Source organism: Mobula birostris, chromosome 14 (assembly GCF_030028105.1).
Source record: "Mobula birostris isolate sMobBir1 chromosome 14, sMobBir1.hap1, whole genome shotgun sequence".
NCBI lineage: Eukaryota > Metazoa > Chordata > Chondrichthyes > Myliobatiformes > Myliobatidae > Mobula > Mobula birostris.
Genome location: NC_092383.1, coordinates 39,055,233 through 39,077,697, shown reverse-complemented (window position 1 = coordinate 39,077,697; position 22,465 = coordinate 39,055,233). Strand labels below are relative to the sequence as shown.

At 38.3% G+C, this 22,465-nt stretch overlaps 1 protein-coding gene across 6 annotated transcripts in view; it reads right to left on the bottom strand.

The window, feature by feature from the left end:
* abhd17c (abhydrolase domain containing 17C, depalmitoylase) overlaps window positions 1-22,465 on the bottom strand; it is an 80,406-nt gene that overhangs the window by 15,517 nt on the left and 42,424 nt on the right. For 4 of the 6 annotated variants that reach the window (XR_011889079.1, XM_072278410.1, XM_072278412.1 and 1 more), the window contains exons 3-4: window positions 11,613-11,965; window positions 386-880 (exon numbers count right to left, since the gene is read on the bottom strand). Coding sequence is in view for 5 of the 6 variants with exons in the window: in XM_072278410.1 (XP_072134511.1) it covers window positions 386-880; window positions 11,613-11,965 (848 nt within the window). In the remaining variant the exon portion in view is untranslated. Of the gene's footprint in view, window positions 1-385; window positions 881-11,612; window positions 11,966-13,209; window positions 13,371-19,666; window positions 21,343-22,465 lie in introns of those variants that run through there. The other 2 variants (XM_072278415.1, XM_072278413.1) reach the window with 2 other exon arrangements.

Sequence of the window (22,465 nt, the reverse complement as noted above, 5' to 3'; positions counted from 1 at the left end):
GATTTTGTGGAGACAGGATTGAGAGCATTTTTCCAGTGGTCTGAGCTCTTGATGTAGGTAATCAAAGAATCATATATAAGGGCAGGATTACCACTGAATGATAAACTATGAGGTTATGCCAGGGATGAGGTCCTGATCTTCAAAAATCCTTTTCCTCATATACTCTCATAAAGGCAGTATAAATGCTGTGAAGATAATGGTGAATTTCATCATCAATGTCTACTTTCATTCAGGAGTAGCTCCCAATGTATGGGACGTGGTCCAAGTTTTCCATTTAATAAATAAGCAATAGGTTCCCTACTGGGACTCACAATTATGATCAAATTCAGTATGTTTTAAAATCCTAACAAATCTATGTGGAAAATAAATAGAAACAAATACATACCATGTTCATTATTGTTCTTACTTGTCTTTCCCAATATCATTTCTTGCTTATTAATCATTAACTTCTTCACAATGAAGAATGATGTTGCTTGATGAGTATCCATCAGCAAATCCAGCTCTTTCAGGAAGAGTAAGACTTGGTAAAGTAACTGTGGCTTTATCTTAATCCTAATGAGATTGAGTGGATTAATTTTGGTAATCTGGTTACTCAGCCTCTGATCACAGGCTGGAAGTGGAAAGAAATTCAAAGTGTTCCCCAAAGCTTCCCTCAGAACATAATTGGTTACTTTAACAAGCGATTCACAAGGCAGTAATATTTCTTTTACTTCTGTCATTCTCTGGTAGACAGCCAGCAAGTTTTTTTCCTGTTTGTCTTTCCTTTGTTTTGTGCTCCGTGCAAATCGTCTGTAAAGTGGATAAATGTCAGATGACTCGGTAATGACATCACAGGACCCACACAACTTCTCAGGAGAGCCTTGAGTTCTCTGATCATCATCTGGAGAACAGAAATCAAATGTTCAAAGTTTTTAAAATATAAACTACATGGGTTGTTACACTTTATAAATGCTTATAGAGCATAGAACACTACAACATAGTGCAGGCCCTTTGGCCCAAGAGGTCATATCGACCTCTTTAACTACCCTAAAATCAATCTAACCCTCTCCTAAATAGGCCTCCTTTTTTCTATCATCAATGTGTCTCCCTAAGAGTCTCTCAAATAGCCCTTTATAGCCACCTATTACTATAAATCCTAAAATGCAATGAAGACAGACAGCATTTATGTCACACCTTTCTTAGAATCAGGATGTCCTAAAACACATGGTAACTACATCGTACGTTGTATTATAAGCCTTGCCAAGAAGTATTTTCACCAGTATGGTCTCTGAGACGGAGCATTTCAGCTATGAGGAAAGATAGGAAAGGCTAGGATTATTAGCCTTGTATTGAAGGGATCCAATAGAGAAATAAAATCAAAAGGCATAGGTAAATAAATAGTGAGAAACATTTCCCTGAGCAAAGGTGACCATAACCATGGGTATAAGGTATTAAGAGAATTAGAGGAAGATTTTTTGTCGCAATAGGGCAATGCCTGAGGAGCAGTGAAATCAGGTACTCTCACAAAACTTAAGAAGTACCCAGAGAGATGCAGCCAAAGCCCAGGGTATAGAAGACCATGGGTAAATTCTAGGAAATGGGATTAGATAGGTATATGGTAAGCTAAAGGGCCTGTTTCCATGCTCTGACTCTCTGACCAGTGCAATGCTCCCCACTTTAGTCCTTTGAAATTCCCATTTTGCTCATTCACTCTCTTCCATCTCCACCCCCAACACTAGTGCTGCAATATTGTTCCTGTTACATAGTGTTCAGGAAAGACAATTTATTATTAGAATTTTACATTGTTGGCAAGATGGTACTTTTGCCCATCCTTTGTTGCCCCGAGGAGATTAAGGTTCAACTCCAGGGAAATTGGTCTGGAGTCACAGGTAGGCCGCCGGGCTTCCTTCACCAAAATTATGACAGAACTTCAAAAAGTAACATCACAAACCAGAGAAGATCTGCAGATGCTGGAAATCTGACCAACACACACAAAATGCTGGAGGAACTCAGCAAGTCAGGCAGCATCTATGGAAAAAAGTACAGTCGACATTTTGGGCTGAAACCCTTCGGCAGAACGCTATCGAAAAAAATACAGCCAACGTTTCGGCCAAAACCTTTCGGCATTCAAAAAGTACATTGTTGGATACAGAACACTTTGGGACTTCCCATGTTATGAAAGCTGCTATAAAAATGCAAGTCATTGGTTCACCTTTAAAGCACATTTCCCTCACAGAGAAATCAGGCAAACGAAAAGGGTGATGCAGATAAATATATGACCTCTCAGCTTTACAGACTCGGATTCAATTTTGACCTCCAGTGTTTTCTCAGTGGAGTTGGCACATTCTCTATGTGACCATGTGGACTTCTTCCTGAGTGCCCTGGCTTCTCCCGTCCAAAAAAATATGCTGGTTGCTAAGTTAATTTAGTATTAATGGGTGGCAGGGCTGGAGGGGTTATGTTGGAGAATCAGTAAGGTGTTAATGGGCATGTGAGAGAATATATTACAGGAAAGTAAGTGTGGGAATGGGATAGATGCATTGGCTCTTAGACAACAAAGGGCCAAATGGCCTCTTTTTTGTAAGAAAATGTGAGAACTTTTGAAATAAAAGTGTTGGCACACTTAACACAGTAGCATTTTGCTTCTTTGTAAGATATTAAACAGATCTGTAGACATTGCAAAGAGACTTGGGAGACCTTCTGCAGAACCTCCTAAAGGCTGACTTGCAGGTTGAGTCAGTTGTGAGGAAGGCAAATGCAATGTTGGCATTAATTTCAAAAGGACTTGAATACAAGAGCAGGGATATGATGCTGAAGCTTTATAAGGCACTGTGAGGCCTCATCTTGATTCCAGGAATGAAAGGGTTATCCTATGAGGAACATTTGATGACTCTGGGTCTGTACTCGCTGGAATTTAGAAGGATGAGACGGGATCTCATTGAAACCTTTCGAATGCTGAAAGGCCTAGATAGAGTAGATGTGGAAAGGATGTTTCCCATAGTGGGAGAGTCCAGGACAAGAGAGCACAGACTCAGGATAGAGGGGCGCCAATTTAAAACAGGGATGCAGAGAAATTTCTTTAGTCAGAGGGTGGTGAATCTATGGAATTTGTTACCACAGGCAGCTGTGGAGGCCAGGTCATTGGTGTATTTAAGACAGAGATTCCTAGATTCTTGATTGACATGGCATCAAAGGTTACAGGGAGAAGCCCAGGGAATGGGGTTTAGCAGGGGTAAAAACAATCTTCAAGATACTAACCTTCCTACTAGGGGAAATGCATTGTCCTCACTTACTTTATTAAAACCATGAGTCCTACACTGATGAGCATAAGACCTATTGTAAGATTATAAAATCCCATCAGAATGTTCTTCAGGAGCGACAATTCATCATGCTTAGCCAGTCTGCGCAATATGTGACTCAGACTCAGACCCATTCCACATGGTTGAAAAAACCCTTTGAAATGGCTTTGCAAGCCACTCAATTGCAGGAGGCTTACCATCACCTCAATGGGCAATCTAGGCGATTTTGAGATAAATGATAAAGTTACTAATTTACACGATAGCTAGAGCCAGAGGTAAGCTGGCACTGGGAGCTTTGCAAGTAGAATGAATAAACAGAAAATGGAAAAAGCTGATGGAAACCTGGTTTAAAACACGGTTAGATTTAAAGAGTTAAAATTCTGAAATAAGTTTGTAGCAAAGGTTTGTTAGTGGCATGGATGCAGGAGTAATTTCATTTTCGGGTAGCACCTTAATTTCCATACAGGTGAGCTAAGGTTCTATCAGAAAGGAAGGTAATATAAATATGATCAAGATAGTGGTCTGCAACAAAAATAATCTTATTTTGTTAACAATCTCACAGTGCATGAACAATTGAACAATCTAAGAATTCAAGTCAAATGTAGCATTTGAAATGAAAATAGAAATAAGAATTCTAGACTTGGACACAGTGACCTCAATACATACTAAGTGATAGTTTGCACATTGTAAATGGGAAAAACACAGAAGATGAATATAACGTATTTGTAAATGAATTTAATGGTTTCAAGAGCCAGTCCACTTTCCCAAGGGGGAAAGCTTTTTAAGCAGACAAGTAATAAGGTCTTAAATAACTAAAAGCCTAGCATAAGACTAATGCAAGAACTAACACCCAGAACCAAGAGGCACTAAAAATGCAATAGTTGGCCACAAAAGAGTCAAGTTTTCAAAAACGAAAGGACAAATGTTATAATAACATGAAGAAAAAGACAGTAATCAGAAGCAATGTGGGATTTCTAGAAAGTACATGAGTGAAAATAAAAAATTGGTGGACATTAGTGAATATTTTGCCTTAAAGGGAAGATAGCACTCTGGTCACCTGGGCAAGGTGCCCTAATGGCAGGATATAAGTAGGTTCAACAAGCTATCTATAATGTAGCAACAACTACTCACAAGATTTGTTAGTGGCATGGATGCAGGAGTAGAAAGTTGCATTTTCGGATGCTACAATGATAGATGTCGTTGTAGACTGTGTTGCAAAGTGCATAATATTACAGAGATATTAATAGACTAAGGAAATGGGGAAAATACAGTAGATTTCCATCTAGACAAATGATTTTGGACCTAAAACTTGTAGAGTACTTCAAAAATTGAATACTGTAATCTAGCGAGAATACAAATAGGATAAGGGTAAGTCCCTTTTCTGTGGAGAAAGGTGTTCTATGATATAAAGTTGATCCTGAATATCTAAAAAGCTATGGCATTACTAAAAATAGCTATGGGTCCATGTAACTAGATTATTAAAATAATATGAACATTAAAACAATAAATTAATGGGTTTGCTTTTATCTCTACAGGGCTGAAATGCACGAAGTATATCAATGTGTGCATATGTAGCAAAAATGACTGCACAACTAATATGTGGTCTATGAAAACGTTGGACAGATTTGGAGGGAATACAATGGCCTATACTGTACGCCTTTGTCATTCCTATTGATGTGCCTATATTCCTATGCTAAGAACTCTGCAAGTTATAATAATGTTACATTTGCACATTGCCATCCAGCCTTCAAGGGTGCCAGTTTCGGTATTTAAGAACTCAGATACATACAACTCAGCATTATTTTTAAAAAGTGAGGATTCACAAGAATTATTGAAAAAGAAGAGAGGAGAAAAACTAATATTTGGAGGAAACTATAAAATGAAAAATTGGTCAATATTAGCTTCAACTGACCTCAGTCAGGAGATGGACAATTTGATACTGTCAATTTCACACAAACTTCAAACTCTTTTAATGTTTTAATTGTGCAATAAATTTTCAACAAGAGCCTTTATTTATAAAGTATATTTAAAGATGAAAATGCTCCAGGATCAATCAGTTAATAAATAAACAATGGTTCCTTACCTTGGCTCAGCAATAAAGTAGGAAGTTTAAAAGGCAATTCAAATTAGCTTTTAAAAGATCATTCAAAGAAAGAGTGAACAAGAAAAATAAGAAAGTATTCAAGAGTACATTCCACCAGTGGTTGATTAATGTCTGGTAACTACATGTAACCAGTGTCTAGTAACCATATCACTAGATCATTAAAATAATATTAACATTTTAAAAAGTCAAATAATGGGTTTTCCTTTATTTCCACAGGATTAGAATGCACAGGTGTATGTCATTTTCAAAATAAAAACCAAAATAAAACTTTCAAGCCAAATTTATAAATAAATTGCATTTGTGCTTAGGAAATCAATCATTCATTGTTAGGCATTCCCTCACTGTCTGTCTTCCATGTGACTTTGCCTTTTCATTGTCCTGACCATGTGGTTCATCCTTAATGGCGCAGTGCAGCAGGTAAATACTTAACGACTTCTAGTGACAGTGACTGCAGGTAGAGTTGGAAAATGCCTTTGAAGTTTTGATTTAGAAAGCCCAGCCTCTGATTATTTAATGGAAACACAACAGACAGCAGATGCAGTGATCCATGTTCTTTTGTTGCAATTGACCAATCATGACTCTTTATCAAACTGTTTTCTTCCATTGTTCCATTGCTGGAGATCCAAAATGAAAAAGTACAAGGGGAAGGTTGTGCTGTGATGGTCAGAAATGAGAGTTCACAGCTTGCTTTCCTGTGAGAGTGAAACTGCAGCACTTCTAACAAACTGTTGAAGGGCTGTGACCCTAAATATCAATCCAAAACGTGAACTATTCATTCGCCTCCACAGATGCTGTCTTACCCATTGAATTCCACTGGCAGCATATTTTGCTTCTGATTATATTTCTTTGGTATTTCTGATAGACGTCTATTTTGAAATTTCCTAAGTATTAGTAGATTTGAATAGCATTAATGGCTATCTGTGTTGCAATGAAGGCTAATTCAACAGATATCAAACACTGATGGAAAAATATGGGCTCCAAGCTATACACAAAACCTTATGCACATTTGGTGTGGATACTTCTATGCTCCTGGACATTCATTTAGCAATCTCTCTAAAACTTGCTAATATACTAAGATTTGCATTTATGGAGAATACAGGTTGTGAGAAACCCTAATAGTTTGCTCCTACATCTAGTGTGCAGCTTCATGCTCTGCAAGATAGTGTTCAGTTTCACTTGTAAGCTGCTGAAAAATGCAGGTCTGAAGCTTATGGCAGGATAACATTTGAAGATGCAATCCTGCATTCAAGTCCTCCTAATCAAAGATTGTTGGTAGCTGAGCAATCGGATCAGTGTATCCACGGCAGGTAATGTTCTTGGTCGGATATGACACTGAGGCACATTTACTGGCCTTGACCACTACTAAGGACATAGAGCTTTGTCAGGCACTGCACTCAAGCTCTCTATCTCCTGTTTTTGGCGTACATCCAGGCATGTCTACTTTTTATTTCTTCTGCCAAGACCTCTTGTGGAACATCCATGCAACACGTTGCTATGTTATATCATTCTTCACTGTTTCTTAACTCAGATTCATTCTAAATCACAGACACCTGCCAAGTAAAAACACCTCTTCAGAACTCCAAACTCATTTTAGATTACGACTGCACGAACAATATTGATTCTTGTTGTTGCTTCAAAACAATAAGCAGTAATGCTTGCAGTTAATGTACTCTGAAATTCTGTTTTCCAGGCAACATGAAGTTGGTGCATTGTCTTCAACACAATCAAGAGTTGTCAGTTAATGCACGTTGGAATCTCTGTGTTTACTTTTAGCTTTGAATTTAGGAGGCAGGCATATACGATATACTAATCAGCAAACTTACTGACCGCTTGCAAATCTCTTATTGCCTGAGGAACAGTGTGTTGGATACCTAATACTGATGCAGCAGTTTATATAGTGAGACATTGCTTTCTTGTGCATTGCAATTACTCAAGGTGGACAACTCTCCAAAAGAGACACTGACTGGAACTTTACACTGAGCACATTATGTGCTCCCAGCTGTTCTGTGGTCATGAAGTACGCCCTTTGGCCAGCGCCCAAAAAATACTGCTTTCCAAGTTGGGTTGTATGCCTTCATTAATGTCTACCACGAACATCATAACAACACCTATCATTTCCTAAGGAGTGATAGCATCAAAGTGCTGATGGTATTTTAGAAGTCAGTGAGATGCCAGTTTAGATTTATGCTTAGGTATCATGTAGCCGTCTGTATTAAATGTAAATTAAAGAAAAAGTAAATTTAGAATTAACATAATGAAAACATTTTCCTTTCAGAGGTGAATGGTATATAGTTTTTCTACAGCCCACTGATGTGGAATTTCCTTCTAAAATGTACTAAAGATTTTTTAAAGACATCAAATTTAAAAAAAAAGAGTGGGAAAAGTCCATTCATCCCTTTGTGCTTCATTCAATGTATCATAAGATTATGCATGATCTGTATTTTAACTCCACTTTGATTTTCTATCATTCAATATCCTCAGCTAGAAGAAGGAGTTTCAGATTTAAAATAAATAGAGCTAATGTTTAGTGGGCAAATACTTCCATCAATCATACTGTGACTAATAGAAGTATGGAGCATGAGAAGGCCTTGGCAAGTAGGATTTTAAAAAACCCAAAGGCGTTCTACATGGATGCGAAGAACTGGAAGATGGCCAGAATGAGGGTAGGACCAATCATATTTAGAAGAGGAAGTATATACCTATAGCTGGATGAGCTGGGAAGGTCCTTAAAGGTCCTTACCCTTGTCTCAGTACTCATCCGTGAGAGGGATCTTGACATTTGTGAGGACAGTGTAAAACAGACTGATCTGCTACAACATATGATGTTAAGAAAGAGGATGTGCTGGAACGTTTGAAAAATATTAGAATAGATAAATCCCCAGGGGTGGGTGGGAAATACCCCAGATTACTACAGGAAGCGAGGGAAGAGATTGTTGTACCTATGGCAATGATCTTTGCGTCCTCACTGTCCACAGGAGTAGTGCTGGAGAGTGGCAAATGTTATTCCTTTGTTCAAAAAAGAGAGTAGGGATAACTCTGGGAATTATAGACTAGTGAGTCTTACTTTCGTGATTATAAATTATTGGAGAAGATTATTAGAGACAGGATTTTTGGGCATCTGTAGAAGCATAGTCAACATGGTTTTGTGAGGGGCAAATCAAGCCTCATGAGCCTGACTGAATTCTTTGAGAATGTGACAAAGCACATGGATAAAGACAGAGCAGTAAATGTGGTGCATATGGATTTTAGTAAAGAGTTTGATAAGGTTGCCCAAGGTAGGCTGATTCAGAAAATCGGGAGCGTGGGATCCAAGGAAACCTGGCTGTGTGGATTCAGAATTGGCTTGCCCATAGAAGACAAAGAGTGGTTGTAGATGGAGCATATTCTGCCTAAATGTCGGTGACCAGCGGTGTCCACAGGGATTTGTTCTGGGACTCCTGCTCTTTGTGATTTTCATAAATGACTTGGATGAGGAAATGGAAAGATGGGTTTAGTAAGTTTGTAGAAGACATGAATATTGATGGAGTATGGATAGGGTCGAAGGCTCTCATAGGGTACAAAAGGACATTGACAAGATACAGAGCTGGGCTAAGAAGTGGCAGATGGGAGCTTAATCCAGAAAAGTGTGAAATGATTCACTTTGGAAGGTTGAATTTGAAGGCAGAACATCGGGTTAATGGCAAGATTCTTAGCAGTGTGGAGGAACAGAGGATCTTGGGGTCCATGTCCATAGATCCCTCAAATTTACCATGCATTTTGACAGATTGTTAAGAACATCTTTATTAGTCAGGGATTGAGCTCAGGAGCTGCAAGGTAATGTTGCAATTCTATAAAACCCCAGTTAGACCACACTTCGGATATTGTGTTCAGTTGTGATTGCCTTATTATAGGGAAAATGTGGAAGTTTTAGACAGGGTGCAGAGATTTATGCTGCCTGGATTAGAGAGCATATCGTATGAGGATATTTTGAGCAAGGTAGGGCTTTTCTCTCTGGAGCAAAGGAGAATGATAGAGGTTCACACGATCATAGGAGGCATCAATCAAGTGGATAGCCAGAAACATTCTCCTAGGGCAGAAAGAGCTAAATTAAGGGGCATAATATTAGAGTGATTGGAGGAAAGTATAGGGATGATGCCAGATGTGAAGTTTTTTTCACACAGATAGTGGTGAAGGCGTGGAATGATTTGCCAGAGGTGGTGGTAGAGGCATTTAAGAAACTTGGATGATAGAATGATAGAAAAGCTATGTAGGACGGAAGGTTTAGATTGGTCTTAGAGTAGGCTAAAAGTTCAGCCCAACATCATGGGCTGAAGGGTCTGTACTATGCTGTAATATTCTATGTTTACTTCCCTAGAGGCTTCTAGGTAAAAGTAAATCCCTTATCCTCCACTAGTTGACTAAAAGAAATAGTTTCTCTTTATCCACTTCAACAATTCAATTCCAAATCCTACAAATATGGATGAAATCATCCTTTAATCTACTCATTAGGGAATAATAAGTCTAGTTTATATAACTCCTCCTTACAATTCTTAAAAACACTGGTAATATCCTGTGAAATTTTGTTGGACAGATTGACAAGAATATATTCACAACATCAGCAACTCATATTTTGTATAACATTGTAATGCATTCAAGTAATATTGAAAGGGACATCATTAAGGAATGTCACAGACATCGGTTCTGCAGATGGTGGAAATCTTGAGCAACATATGAAAAATGCTAGGGGAACTTCGGTCAGGCAGCGTCTCTGGAGAGAAATGAAAAGTGAATGTTTTGGGCTAAGATCTTTCATCAGGATTTCGGTCTCCTAATGAAGGGTCTTTGGCCCAAAATATCGGCTGTTCATTTTCCTCCAATAGATACTGCATGACCTGCTGAGTTCCTTCACCATTTTGTGGGCGTGTATAATATTGTATTGACATGCTGCACAATTAAAATAGATAATGTAGAATATGAGAAATAGCCAGGACAGGATAGCTGAGGGATTTAGGCAAGAAATTCCAGAGTTTACACTCTTAGCATCCTTCATCATACATGATACTCCAGGTGCTGTCTAACCAAATACATTAATTTTATAACCTTACTCCCTCATATGAAGGCTAACATTCCAGTAACATTTCTAACCAATAAATCTCATTGACCACTGAATATCTCTAGATTTCTACTATTCCTAACTTTTCATCATTTAAAATATATTTGGAATTATTCCTTCTTGGCCTCACATTTAGCCACAATCAAATTTTATTGTTACTGCTTTGTACACTGAAGTAATGAAGATCACCAGTAGACAAATGCTCTTATCCACAACAATTATAATATCTCCTACCTTGGTTTCATTATCAAGCTTGCCAACATGGTCTCTGTTACATTACCTAAATTACTGATAAATATTAGAGACAATGCACAGATATTTAAGGCACACTAAAGGTTACTTCTCTAAATACAAATATACATGAATTATTACCACTTTCTGCCTTTTGTCTCTGTAACCAAATTTCAAATCAAGTCAAATAATTTCATTTCATATCTGTGTATTCCATTTTACCAAACAACATGGAAACTCATTGAAAGTCTCCTGGAACTCAATGTAAGTACATCCTACTACAATCTTCTACTTGAAAGACTGTTCCACCTACACAATTCAGACTGCCAAAAGTATGTAGCTAGGCTAAACCTGAATTGACTCTCTCTAATCAGCTCAGCTTTTAACCAATATGCCTCATTATAGATTTTGTTACATGCTCCACAATCCATCATTTTTAAAAAATCCTGATTTTTCTGTATCATTCATTGTAAAGATTTCTGGTCTGATAAGCCAATTCCTGGATCAAGACAATTTAGAAGATGACAAGCTAAATTTCTTCTTTAAGAGCCAAGTTCTTAAATGCCATTCTGCTTGGTACCTGTAATCCTTAGGTCCCATTATTTTTTCTGCACTGTCTTCTTCAATTACTTGAACTTAGTGAATTCCATTTTTGATTCTTTATCAGTTTCCTAGGATGCCAGAATTACCACCATTCTCTACAGTGAAGACTGTCACAAGCTCTACTACTGCTTTAATTTGTTGGTAATATATCCATCTGTTTTTAATGAGCCTACTATCCTCTTTAACTTTCTAAGTCAAATTTCTCCCAGCCTCCTGGGTCAATTCCATATTTGTGTTTTATGGTTCTCCACTGTATCTAGTTTTCCCTCTGTGTTAGAGCAATGAGAATTGCTATCTAGCTTACCTTTGCAACTGTTTCCTTGGAATAACTGCAAATTGCCATCCCAGTGAAGCAAACCCAGTACAGCTACAGCAAAAACCGCAAAATAAAGCAGGTGAAGTGCAAGTTTTCCTGCAACCTCTGGGCTAGAAAACACTCTCCTCCTTTTCTCTAGAAGATGATCCTTGGGCAAGAGAAGCCCAAGAGTGGCTTCCGATGCAGGCGAGTCACTTTGAAGAAACAACTGCTTTTGATAATGTAATAAATGAAGGGACTGAGGTATTGTACATGGTGAAAACTTTTCAGCTGTGCAGTTGGTACAAGTATCTTTGAGAGAAGATTGGACCTTGGGACTTCCATCCATTTGCATTTTGAATCTGTAAATGATATTAGAAAGTCAGAATCAACCTTCTGCAATCTACTACTCAACATAATGAAAACAACAATAGATAACTGCTATAATCTGGTTCCAAGGCAGTTGCTGTAGAGCCACCGGAAATGGAGAGGCCACAGGTTGATGAAAGGACTGACTGGGTAGAAGTAACTACTGTCTTTTAGTGAGAAATGTTACATATAGGATCTATCAGCCTTTCCATTGCCGTATTTAAAGTACCAAAAACCTTCTCTTTTTTACCAGATCATTTTAATTTTTCAGATCCAAATCATTTGTTTCTATACACCTTTTTACATTACAGTACATTAGCTCTTTTTCTGTTCATTTCCCACATACTTTGCACTCGTTTCAAATTTAAGCTGTCCATGTTTAATGTTTTCTAAGTGCTCTGGCCGAAAACTTCTCTCTCCATAGATACTGTCTGATCTTCTGAGAAACCAGAAGAGTAAAGAGTATTGGGCAAAGAGTGAAAATATTCAACATTTAACTTCTAACTTGTGTGCCAATTGTAATTATCAAATTAAACAAATGAGTAGGAAGAATAAACAACTTCGACTATACATGTTTCATTCACCTGAATACACATTTCAATACGTAAGTTTGAAAAGTAGTAGAAGAACTAGGCTGAAAGATTTGTAGGTGTTTTCATCCAACTTATTTCCACGATAAATATCAGTATTTCTGATTACCTGAAAATTCCATGTAACAAACTAATGTCCAATGAGCTGTCATTACAGTCATCACCTTAGTGAGTAAGTTCGACAGATGTTGTGCTTTTTAATTATGTTGATAAGGCGTTGTTTTATTAAAACAAAAATTGGTAATAAAATGATTCATCACATATTTTTGAAATTTATAATTTTTGTCTTTGCACTGTCCTGCTGATGCAACACAGTACATTTCATATCTTCTAAGTCAATGTTAATAAATTTTATTCTGGTATGAAACTGTCTTGCAACATAGAATTCACTTAAAAATACTAATTTATTCTAAATTGAGTCTTTAAATCTCTTTTCAAAGCTCAGCATTCTGCGTAGAGAATGGATAGAGATTTTTTATATCTAGAACTCTGGATTTCACAGTTGGAAATTATCACTTAAACCCAAAAGTCTCTCTGCATTTCAAAACTATTACACCCTCCAGTTTTCAACAAATAGAACTGCACAATAAAGAGTTAATAAGTCAGTCCGTCAATTTCCAACACCTACAATTCTCCCTTACCTTGGCCCAATAGACTTCCTTCGCAGTTACTCTTAAAGGATATGGCTGGTGTTGTTTTCTTGCAAACGGAAGATAAACTATTCTCTCAGACGTCTTCACATTCTTGCCAGTACTCCGCTAAAGCAATTTGATAACATCCCAAGCGACCAACTCCAAACTGGCCAGCCCTGTGAGTCAATTTTTCAAATTAAGGCCAGACAGACATCAGTGATATTAAGTTAACTTTTCAATAGAAACAAACTTCTGTTTTGTTTTGCGTTGACTTTTTTAAATCCATGTGCTAGGAACCATTTGGCAGAATTATACCCTCAGATTCCAAGGTACTGGAGACTCCCCCGACTGAGGGTGGGAGTTGATGAACTGTCACTTTCCGTCAGTCAACATAAATAAAGTCGCTCTCGCTAAAAGCTGGAAGGATTTCGCATCGTTTGAGTCAGCTAGTTCGTACAAAATCGCAGGACCATAGAGACACCCACTCATCCTAGCGCCATAAAAGAACAATGTGCAGTTCTAATTAACTTGCCTAGTCATTGAAGTACGTACAAAAGAGGTTAAAAGTTGATCGCTTCCATAATATTGTCTCTTGGCAAATATATTTTAAATCAGATTTATTTTTAGTTTAGTCGAGAGGTCTTTTCCATTTCATACTATTTTGCTTTCCAGTGCAAGGGAATACTTAAGCAACGTGAAGTCTGGAAATTGCTGCTGAAAAATAGGTGAATTCGTTGTATTTATCACGGCAGCAGGGGCCTGGACCTCATTCTCCTTCTCGCCGCGTCAAACCAATACTGTACCTTCATTTCCTCTGTGTTGACTGCGGCTAGAGCCAAAACAAAATCCACGTGGCATCTGACAGCCGAATGTTCAGCAAAGTGAGCCAAATCTAGAATTCGAGCACAGCCCCAACCTGAAAGACGGAATTAGCCGAGCACATGCGCTCTGACCGAGTTGGCAGCTAAGTGGATGGGGGTATTAGCCTCGTTTCCACGGTCTGCCTTTGGTCCCGCTCTCAGAATCGGGCTCAGCCTATGAAATCTTGTACCGAGAGGCGAAGGTACAGGCATCTGTAAATCGATTTTCCCTAGGCACTCGATTAAAAAAAAATTGATCAACAATTCAGCGGTATCGAGAAATTGCATTAAAGAATACTATGAAGCAGACCACTGAATATGCCCCGTTTCATTTGAGTGAGCTATTTGAAAATCAAAACACGAAAAAGTAACAGTTGCAGGATGTCTAAAAATTAAAACAGAAAATACTGAAACACTCAGTCAAAAGAGAAACAGTCAACATTTCAGGTCAAATAATCTTTCAGTTATCAGAATCATGTTTAATATCATTGGCAAATGTAGTGAAATATGTTTTGCAGTACAGTGCAATACATAACATAAACTATGAATTACATTAAGAAATATATATAAGCAGTGCAAAAAGTGGAAAAAAGTGTGTTAGCTCATGGGATCATTTTAGACCATGAGATACAGGAGCAGAATTAGGCCATTCAGCCCATCGAGTCTGCTCTGCCATTCCATCATGTCTAACCCGGATCCCACTCAACCCCATACACCTGTCTTCTCGTCATATTCTTTCATGCCCTGACTGATTAAGAAGTTATCAACTTCTGCCTTAAATATACCCACGGATTTGGTCTCCACCACAGTCTGTGGCAGAGCATTCCACAGATTCACTACTCTCTGGCTAAAAAAAATTCTTCCTTATCTCTGTTCTAAAAGGTCATCTCTCAGTTTTGACACTGTGACCTCTAGTTCTGGATATCCCCACCACAGGAAACATGCTCTCCACATCTACCATATCTAGTCCTTTCAACGTGCAGTAGGTTTCAATGAGATTCCCCCCACTCCTGCCTGCATTCTTCTAAATTCCAGTGAGTACAGGCCCAAAGCTACCAAACACTCCTCATATGTTAACCCCATTCATTTCTGGAATCATCTTCGTGAACCTACTTTGGAATCTTTCCAATGACAACACATCCTTTCTGAGATATGGAACAGTGCTAACAATTGGAGCATGTGGCAAGGCATCAGGGCTATTATCGCAAGACTAACCCCATCTGCCCCCACAGTGACATCACACTGGCCAATGAACTTAACACCTTCTTTGGCTGGTTTAAAATTAATAACAATGTGAGGAGTGCAAGAATCCCGGCCATAGAGGGTGAACAGGTTCTTACACTGAGCACACATGATGTACAGTGCACACTGCAGAAGTTCAATCCACGAAAAGCTGCAGGCCCAGATGGCGTTCCAGGACGGGTACATAAAGACTGTGTTGAACAACTGGCTGATGTATTTACAAGAATTTTCAATCTGTCTCTATCTCAGGCAACGGTCCCCAAGTGCCTGAAGTCAGCCAACATAGTGCCTGTCCTGAAGAAAACATACATCAATAATTTGAATGACTGTCATTCAGTTGCCCTTACACCAACAATAATGAAGTGCTTTGAGAGATTGGTCCTCTCCCACATTAAAGTCACTATCCCTGCTACATTGGACTCACACCAGTTTGCCTATAAAGCAAACAGGTCCGCAGAGGATGCCATCTCATTAGCTCTTCACACTGTCCTGACACACCTGGAGGGGGAGGGCACATACGTGAGGATGTTGTTTGTTGATTATAGCTCTGCTTTTAATATTGTCATCCCCAGCAAGCTCATCTCCAAACTTCAATAGCTAGGCCTCAGCTCATCACTCTGCAATTGGGTCTTGAATTTCTTGTCAGAACGTTCACAGGGAGTGAGACTGGGCCCTCACCTGTCCTCCACTACTATCCCGAACACTGGTACACCACAAGGTTCTGTATTGAGTCCCATACTCTACTCCATCTTTACTTACGACTGTGTATCTGCATTTAACAGCAATATCATCGTCAAATTCGCAGACGCCATAACAGTGATCGGGTTGATCTCCAACAGAGATGAATCAGCGTACAGAGCGGAGGTACAGAACTTAGTGAGATGGTGCTCAGAGAACAACCTGTCTCTTAATACATCAAAGACTAAGTTGCTAATTATCAACTTTGGAAAGTCACGGGATGACGAGTACGCTCCAATCTACATTAACGGAGACATAGTGTAGAGAGTGTCCAGTTTCAGGTTTCTGGGAATACCTTACATGGTCCACTAACACCACAACAATAGTTAAGAAAGCACAGCAACTTTTGTTTTTCCTCAGGACGCCGGTCTACCTGAACAGATGCTGGTGAAGTTTAACCACAGCACCATAGAGAGCATCTTAACCTACTGCATCCCTGTGTGGTATCTCAGTTGTACAGCAGCTGATAGGAAAGCACTTCAGCAGGTTGTCTCTAGCGCACAGAAGATTATTGGGACTCAGCTCCCAGTCCTGGAGGACACCTACAGCTCACGCTGCCTAAGGAAAGCTACAAGCATCTGTAAGGACAATACACACCCATGCAATTGTCTGTTTGAGCTTCTGCCATCTGGCAGACATTATAAGATTTTCTATGCCCACACTTCCAGACTGAAAAATAGCTTTTTCCCCAGAGCTATAATTGCTCTGAACCAATCGATCAAGCACCATCCATAAATTTGTTATATTGCTACTTCTAATACTGGTTTTATGGCTGTCATGCATCTGAGTTGCGCTTTTGTACTGCTGGACATTGCTTGTACTGGCTGGTTACTTGATTTTATTTATTGTTTATTTATTTTATTTGTTGTTTTATAGCACTGAGTACGAAAGTTGCAAACTCCTTTTTGCTGTATTGGTGCATGACAAATTGTACTACGCAATGACAATAAAGATATTTCATTCATTCAAAACTGTTGACAATACTTCAAGTGCAGCCTGACTAGTAATTATCGCCTTGCTTTTACATCCTATTCCCTTGAAATAATGCCAACATTACATTTGCCTTCTTTACCACAGACTCAACCTGTAAATTAACCTTCTGGGAGTGTTACACAAGGACTCCTAAGACACTCTGCACCTCTGATGTTTGAACCTTCTCCCCATTTAGAAAATAGTCCACACTATTGTTCCTTTTACCAAAATGCATTATCATACATTTTCCAACACAATATTATATCTGCTACTTTTTTGCCCATTCTTCCAATTTGTCTAAGTAGTGCTGCAATCGCATTGCTTCCTCAGCACTACCTACCCCTCCACTTATCTTCATATCATCCGTAAACTTTGCCACAAAGCCATCAATTCCATTAGTCAAATCATTGACAATGTGAAAAATAAGGAACACCACTAGTTCCTGGCAGCCAACCAGAAAAGCCCCCTTTTATTCCTATTCACTGCCTCTTGCTTGTCAGCTATTCCTCTATACATGCGAGTATCTTTCCTGTGACACTGTAGGATTTTATTTTGTTAAGCAGCCTCATGTGTAGCACCTTATCAAATGCCTTCTGAAAATCCAAGTAAATCCACTGCCTGTCCTTTGTCCTCCCTGCTTGTTACCTCCTTGAAGAACTCTAACAGATACTTCTGGCGAGATTTCTCTTAACAGAAAACATGCTGACTTTGACTTATTTTTATCATTAGTCTCCAAGTACATCGAAACCTCATCCTTAATAATAGACTCCAACACTTTCCCAATCACTGAGGTGATGCTAACTAGCTTACAATTTCCTTTCTTTTGCATTCCTCCCTTCTTAAAGAGTGGAGTGACTCCAGTCCTCAGAGACCATGCCAAATTCACCTGATTCTTGAATGTTCATGACCAATGCATCTGATATCTCTTCAGCAACCTCTCTCAGGACTCTGGAATGTAGTCCATTTGGTCCAGGTGACTCATCCATCTTAAGACCTTTGAGTTTGCCTAGTATTTTCCATTCAGAAATTTGATGATGGTGGGGAAGAAGCTGTTCCTAAAACACTGAGTGTGTGTTTTCAGGCTCCTGTACTAGCACCTCCTAATGGTAACAATAAAAGAGGTCAACCTGAATGATGGAGTCCTTAATGATGGATTTTTTGTCATAGCCTTTTGAGGATGTCCTCAATACTGAGGAAGCTAGTGCCCATGATGGAGCTGGCTGAGTATGCAACTTTCTGTAGTTTTTTCCAATCCTGTGCAGTGGCCCCCCCATACCAGAGGGTGAGGCAACCAGTTAGAATGTGCTAACTGTTGAAATTTGCAAGGTGGCAACTTTTCCTAAGTATGTGCAAATGTAGTGAGAAATGGTGGGTATTTGGATTTTGGAGGAACAAGAAGCTTAAAGATATGGAATAAGGAGAGAAGAAAATTTGAACTTGAGTAGAAATTGGAAGCTAGTAGCAATAAATTTCTGAAGAAATATCTTTATTCCTAAAGCATGAACGATGTGAAGTGTCTGGAAATATTTTACAGGCTTGGACAAACTGGGTGACTATACAGAATAAGGAATTGTTGCACGAGAAAAATTAGTCCATAGCCAAGCGAAGTAGTGCAGTACCAAGAGAGCAAGCATCAATTGGATGTAATTCTCTTGTAGATTACTCACCAGTTATCTGCATTTGAACAAAAATCCATTTGTGGAATTGGGATAAATCCACCTCTCACAAGGCCAGATATTAATAGCAAAATTTATCATTACAACACTGTGGTCTTTGGCCACCTGGGAAAAGGTAATCAAAAATTGCAACAAAACAAGGCACAAACCTCATGGTCTCCTAGGCTACAGGACCCCTGTTCTTCTGAGACGTGAACTACAGCAGGCATATCTACCAACACTTTCCACAAAATCCTCCATATCCTCAAAATCCAGCAAAAGAATAAACAACCATTGTCAGCATCTCTCCTAGGTCAACATTCTCAGTTCTTCTTCTCTTAAGCCCATCACTCCTACTGGGACGCAGGCTACTGACAGTAGCTTGCCATAGCCCTCTGCTGCTAAGCAAAGCTCCTTCATCTCTCAGGATTGAGGTCTGTAGAGCTTCTGTTTGCATTTCTAAAGCTCTGGGTTTTTACGGGATGGGGTTGCTAGCCCTATGCCCAACCCTCCTCCTTTCGCAGCCGGGCTTGAGACCGTCCATGGCGGAGTTCAATATTCTCAGCACTGAGGTACAGACCACTTTCAGCCAGTTCTGATGGACAGGCTACACTGTTTATGTGCCTGAGACCAGAATCACAAAAGATGTACTCTACCCGAAGGTCCATCTCAGAAAAAAAACTACCAGATGAACAGAAGAAACACGCCCAGAATTTTGTCAAATCATCCGGAAAAGGTCATGAGAATCTCTAGCCCATGAATGGTTGAAATGGAGCTGCAGCTTTTGGGATGGCACTGAGAGCCTAGCTTCTATTTGTCGGGAGCATTTAGAAACCCACCAGAGTAACTTTCCAGACTACCCACAGTTCAAAAATAGAAAGAAAAAAATTACACCAAAAAGACCCCTCATTTTTTTTGTAATGGACATCAAAACTTAGCTTTTATTTTCACCCCCATAAAATAATTGAAAGAACTGAACAAGCAGTCAAGGAGTTTATTGCGCACAGCATTTCTTATGTTTAATTGAGATTTCAATTTTTTTTTTTTTAAAACTGATCACACCAAAAATGTGCCAAAATCGTATTCTTGATGCTTTTACTGTACACAATTGTTCCAGTTTTAAAAATCTCATTTTACATTCCATGCATTTTTTATTCCATTGCAACTATTTGTTGCTTATGTACAACTTACAACAATGAATATTTAAGTCAAATATGCAGAGATCCTCATTACATTTAAGGCTTTGTTCAGTTTTTTTTTTAAGTAATGTGTTGCATTATTTTTGGATATTTCAATACAATTCCAAAGTCAAAATTAAATCTTAATTTTCTGGTCTTTCCAACTAAAATTAACAAATTACATCTCTTCCTATATTAACTACTGATATGTAAATTTATGAAATAGATGGCAGAAATTTTTATAAGTTGAATGTGCAAGTAATTCAGGATACAAAAGCATTTACATCACCAAATCAAACATTTCACAGGATAAAAGCTATTTGATAGTTATCACATCAATAGAAGAGCTCTTATCACCTTCAAAGATATCACACAAGAGCAATACAATTTAAGATGACATTACATTTCAGGAACCTCCTCCCAGAAAACAGTACACAAGAACTGTTGATTAGTTCATAAATTTACACATCTGTGAATAAAGTATTCAGCCATATGCACCATTAGGGAAGTATGAGGTATTGTTTAACAATTTTAATATGGAAAGAATCTCCACAGATGTTGGAACATTAAGACCACTCAAAAGAACATTAGCAAAGAATTGGAAACACGTTCCAATTTCACTTGAATTTTACAAATACAGTACTTTGAGGCAATGCTAAAATATCTAGAAGGTAACAAGCATTCAAATCACTTCAGCACATTGGTTTGATCATCTTTCAATGAAGGGCTATTTTATCTACTTAGCTGTGTTACGTTGTATTATACAAGAAGTTTCCAGTTTATAAAGAAGTTAAAAAATTTAAAAGTAAAAGCAGTCTTTGGTCATTACTGCTAAACTCAGTACTGGCAGCAGGTTGTACTCATCTCCACAAACTTCATTTGTTTAACATAAATGGAACTGAATGTGTAGGAGGGAAGTACAACCACTGGCTAGACTCATTCAGTATGCCAATGACCAAAGAGAGATTTCTACTCCTAAAAAATTCAAGACACATAGAATTGTTGCCAGAATGCTAAAAAGCCAGATGATTAAACAATAATTTTAATAACAATCAAAAACTATTTCAAAATTACAGTAGGTAAATATTATTTCATGTGCAACATACATAAATTGCATGAATTTTTCCTGGTATAAAAAAAGACAGATTTTGTGCTGTTTCTCAAATGGAATCAGCCTAAAAGGTGATAGCTTATTTTGTCGTCAAAAGCTAGTTATCCAGTTAGACCATGTGCAAATTAGAGCTGTTCGTCAATTCACATTTGCCTAGGAAACATCCAGAGTCCTAAGAAATAGGCAGCTCATGACTAATAAACTGTTTCAATCTTTCAAGGTATTGTGCATAAAGCTCAATGTCATTATGCCCGGCTCCCTCGACCCAGAGGGGCTCCACTGCTCTTGGACACTGTTCGTACATTGCAAGACCATGGGAAAAATCAATCACTTCATCCTCAGTCCCATGAATTACCAATACAGGAGACGCTACCTTGGTTATCTTGTCAATGCTGGAAGAGATTAAATAAAGTTTGAAAAATAAAAGATACAAAAATATTAAGAAGCAATATTAATTATATTGATGCATTAGTGAAATAGCCAAAAGGTGAACAGACTATTTTTTTTTAAGAATTACATGCCAGAAACTGCCCATTTTAAGTGTTATGTCAGTCATGACACTGTGATAGAATGTGATTACTATCTGTAACACACCCTGTCCAAGTTGAAAATATGGGAGAATGGTCTTTGTCATCATTTATGAATTAAGTGTTAAGTTGTACAGATAAAGAGGGGAAAGTAGCATTGAAGCCAAGATTGAGTCGACAATAATCTTACTGTTTGACAGAGAAGGTTTGCAGAGCTGATTGTCCTACTCCTGCTTCTTGCGATAGCCCTGAACAAATCCAACCCTCCAGGCTGCTCTACCATTTGATTAGATTATGGTTGATTTGAATATAACCTCAATTCTGTATTCCAACCGACTCTCTAATAACCACTGACGTACTTTGCTTATCAAGAATCTTTCTCTCTCTGGTTTTAAAAAAATATATTCCAAGACAAATATTCCCTTCCCTTTTGAGGAAGTGTTTCTCAAATAAGAAAATACATTTCTTTTCTGCCCTAAATGGGTAATCACTTTATTTTAAAAACTATCATTCCTCATTCCAGATACGAGGAAAAAGTCCATTCCACATCCACTGCATCAAGACCTCTTGATGATTTAACCATTACTCTTCCTGAAGGTTACTTCATTTATTGCTTTTATTTCAGAAGACTGTAGGTACATGCCTTACTTACATTTCAGTACATGATTCAGGCTGACATGACAGTTTTAGCATGCCTCTACATGACTTTATGACTATACATGCCTCAACTAACATGAACAATTTAAATCTACTGTTCACTTATCATAAAACCAATGCTACAATTTTGCTAGATAAGGATTAACTGCTATGTTCCCCTGGATTTGAACAAATGCCTCTTCAGTTAACAGAAATCCTGCTGCAGTGAAAGGAATTAATAATGCAATTTTATTAGTTCTTTATTGCATCTAAAAAATAATCCATGAAACAAATATCTGAGCAAAGTATATGATAATGCTTAATAATTCTTAAACCTGTGCTAAGAAATAAA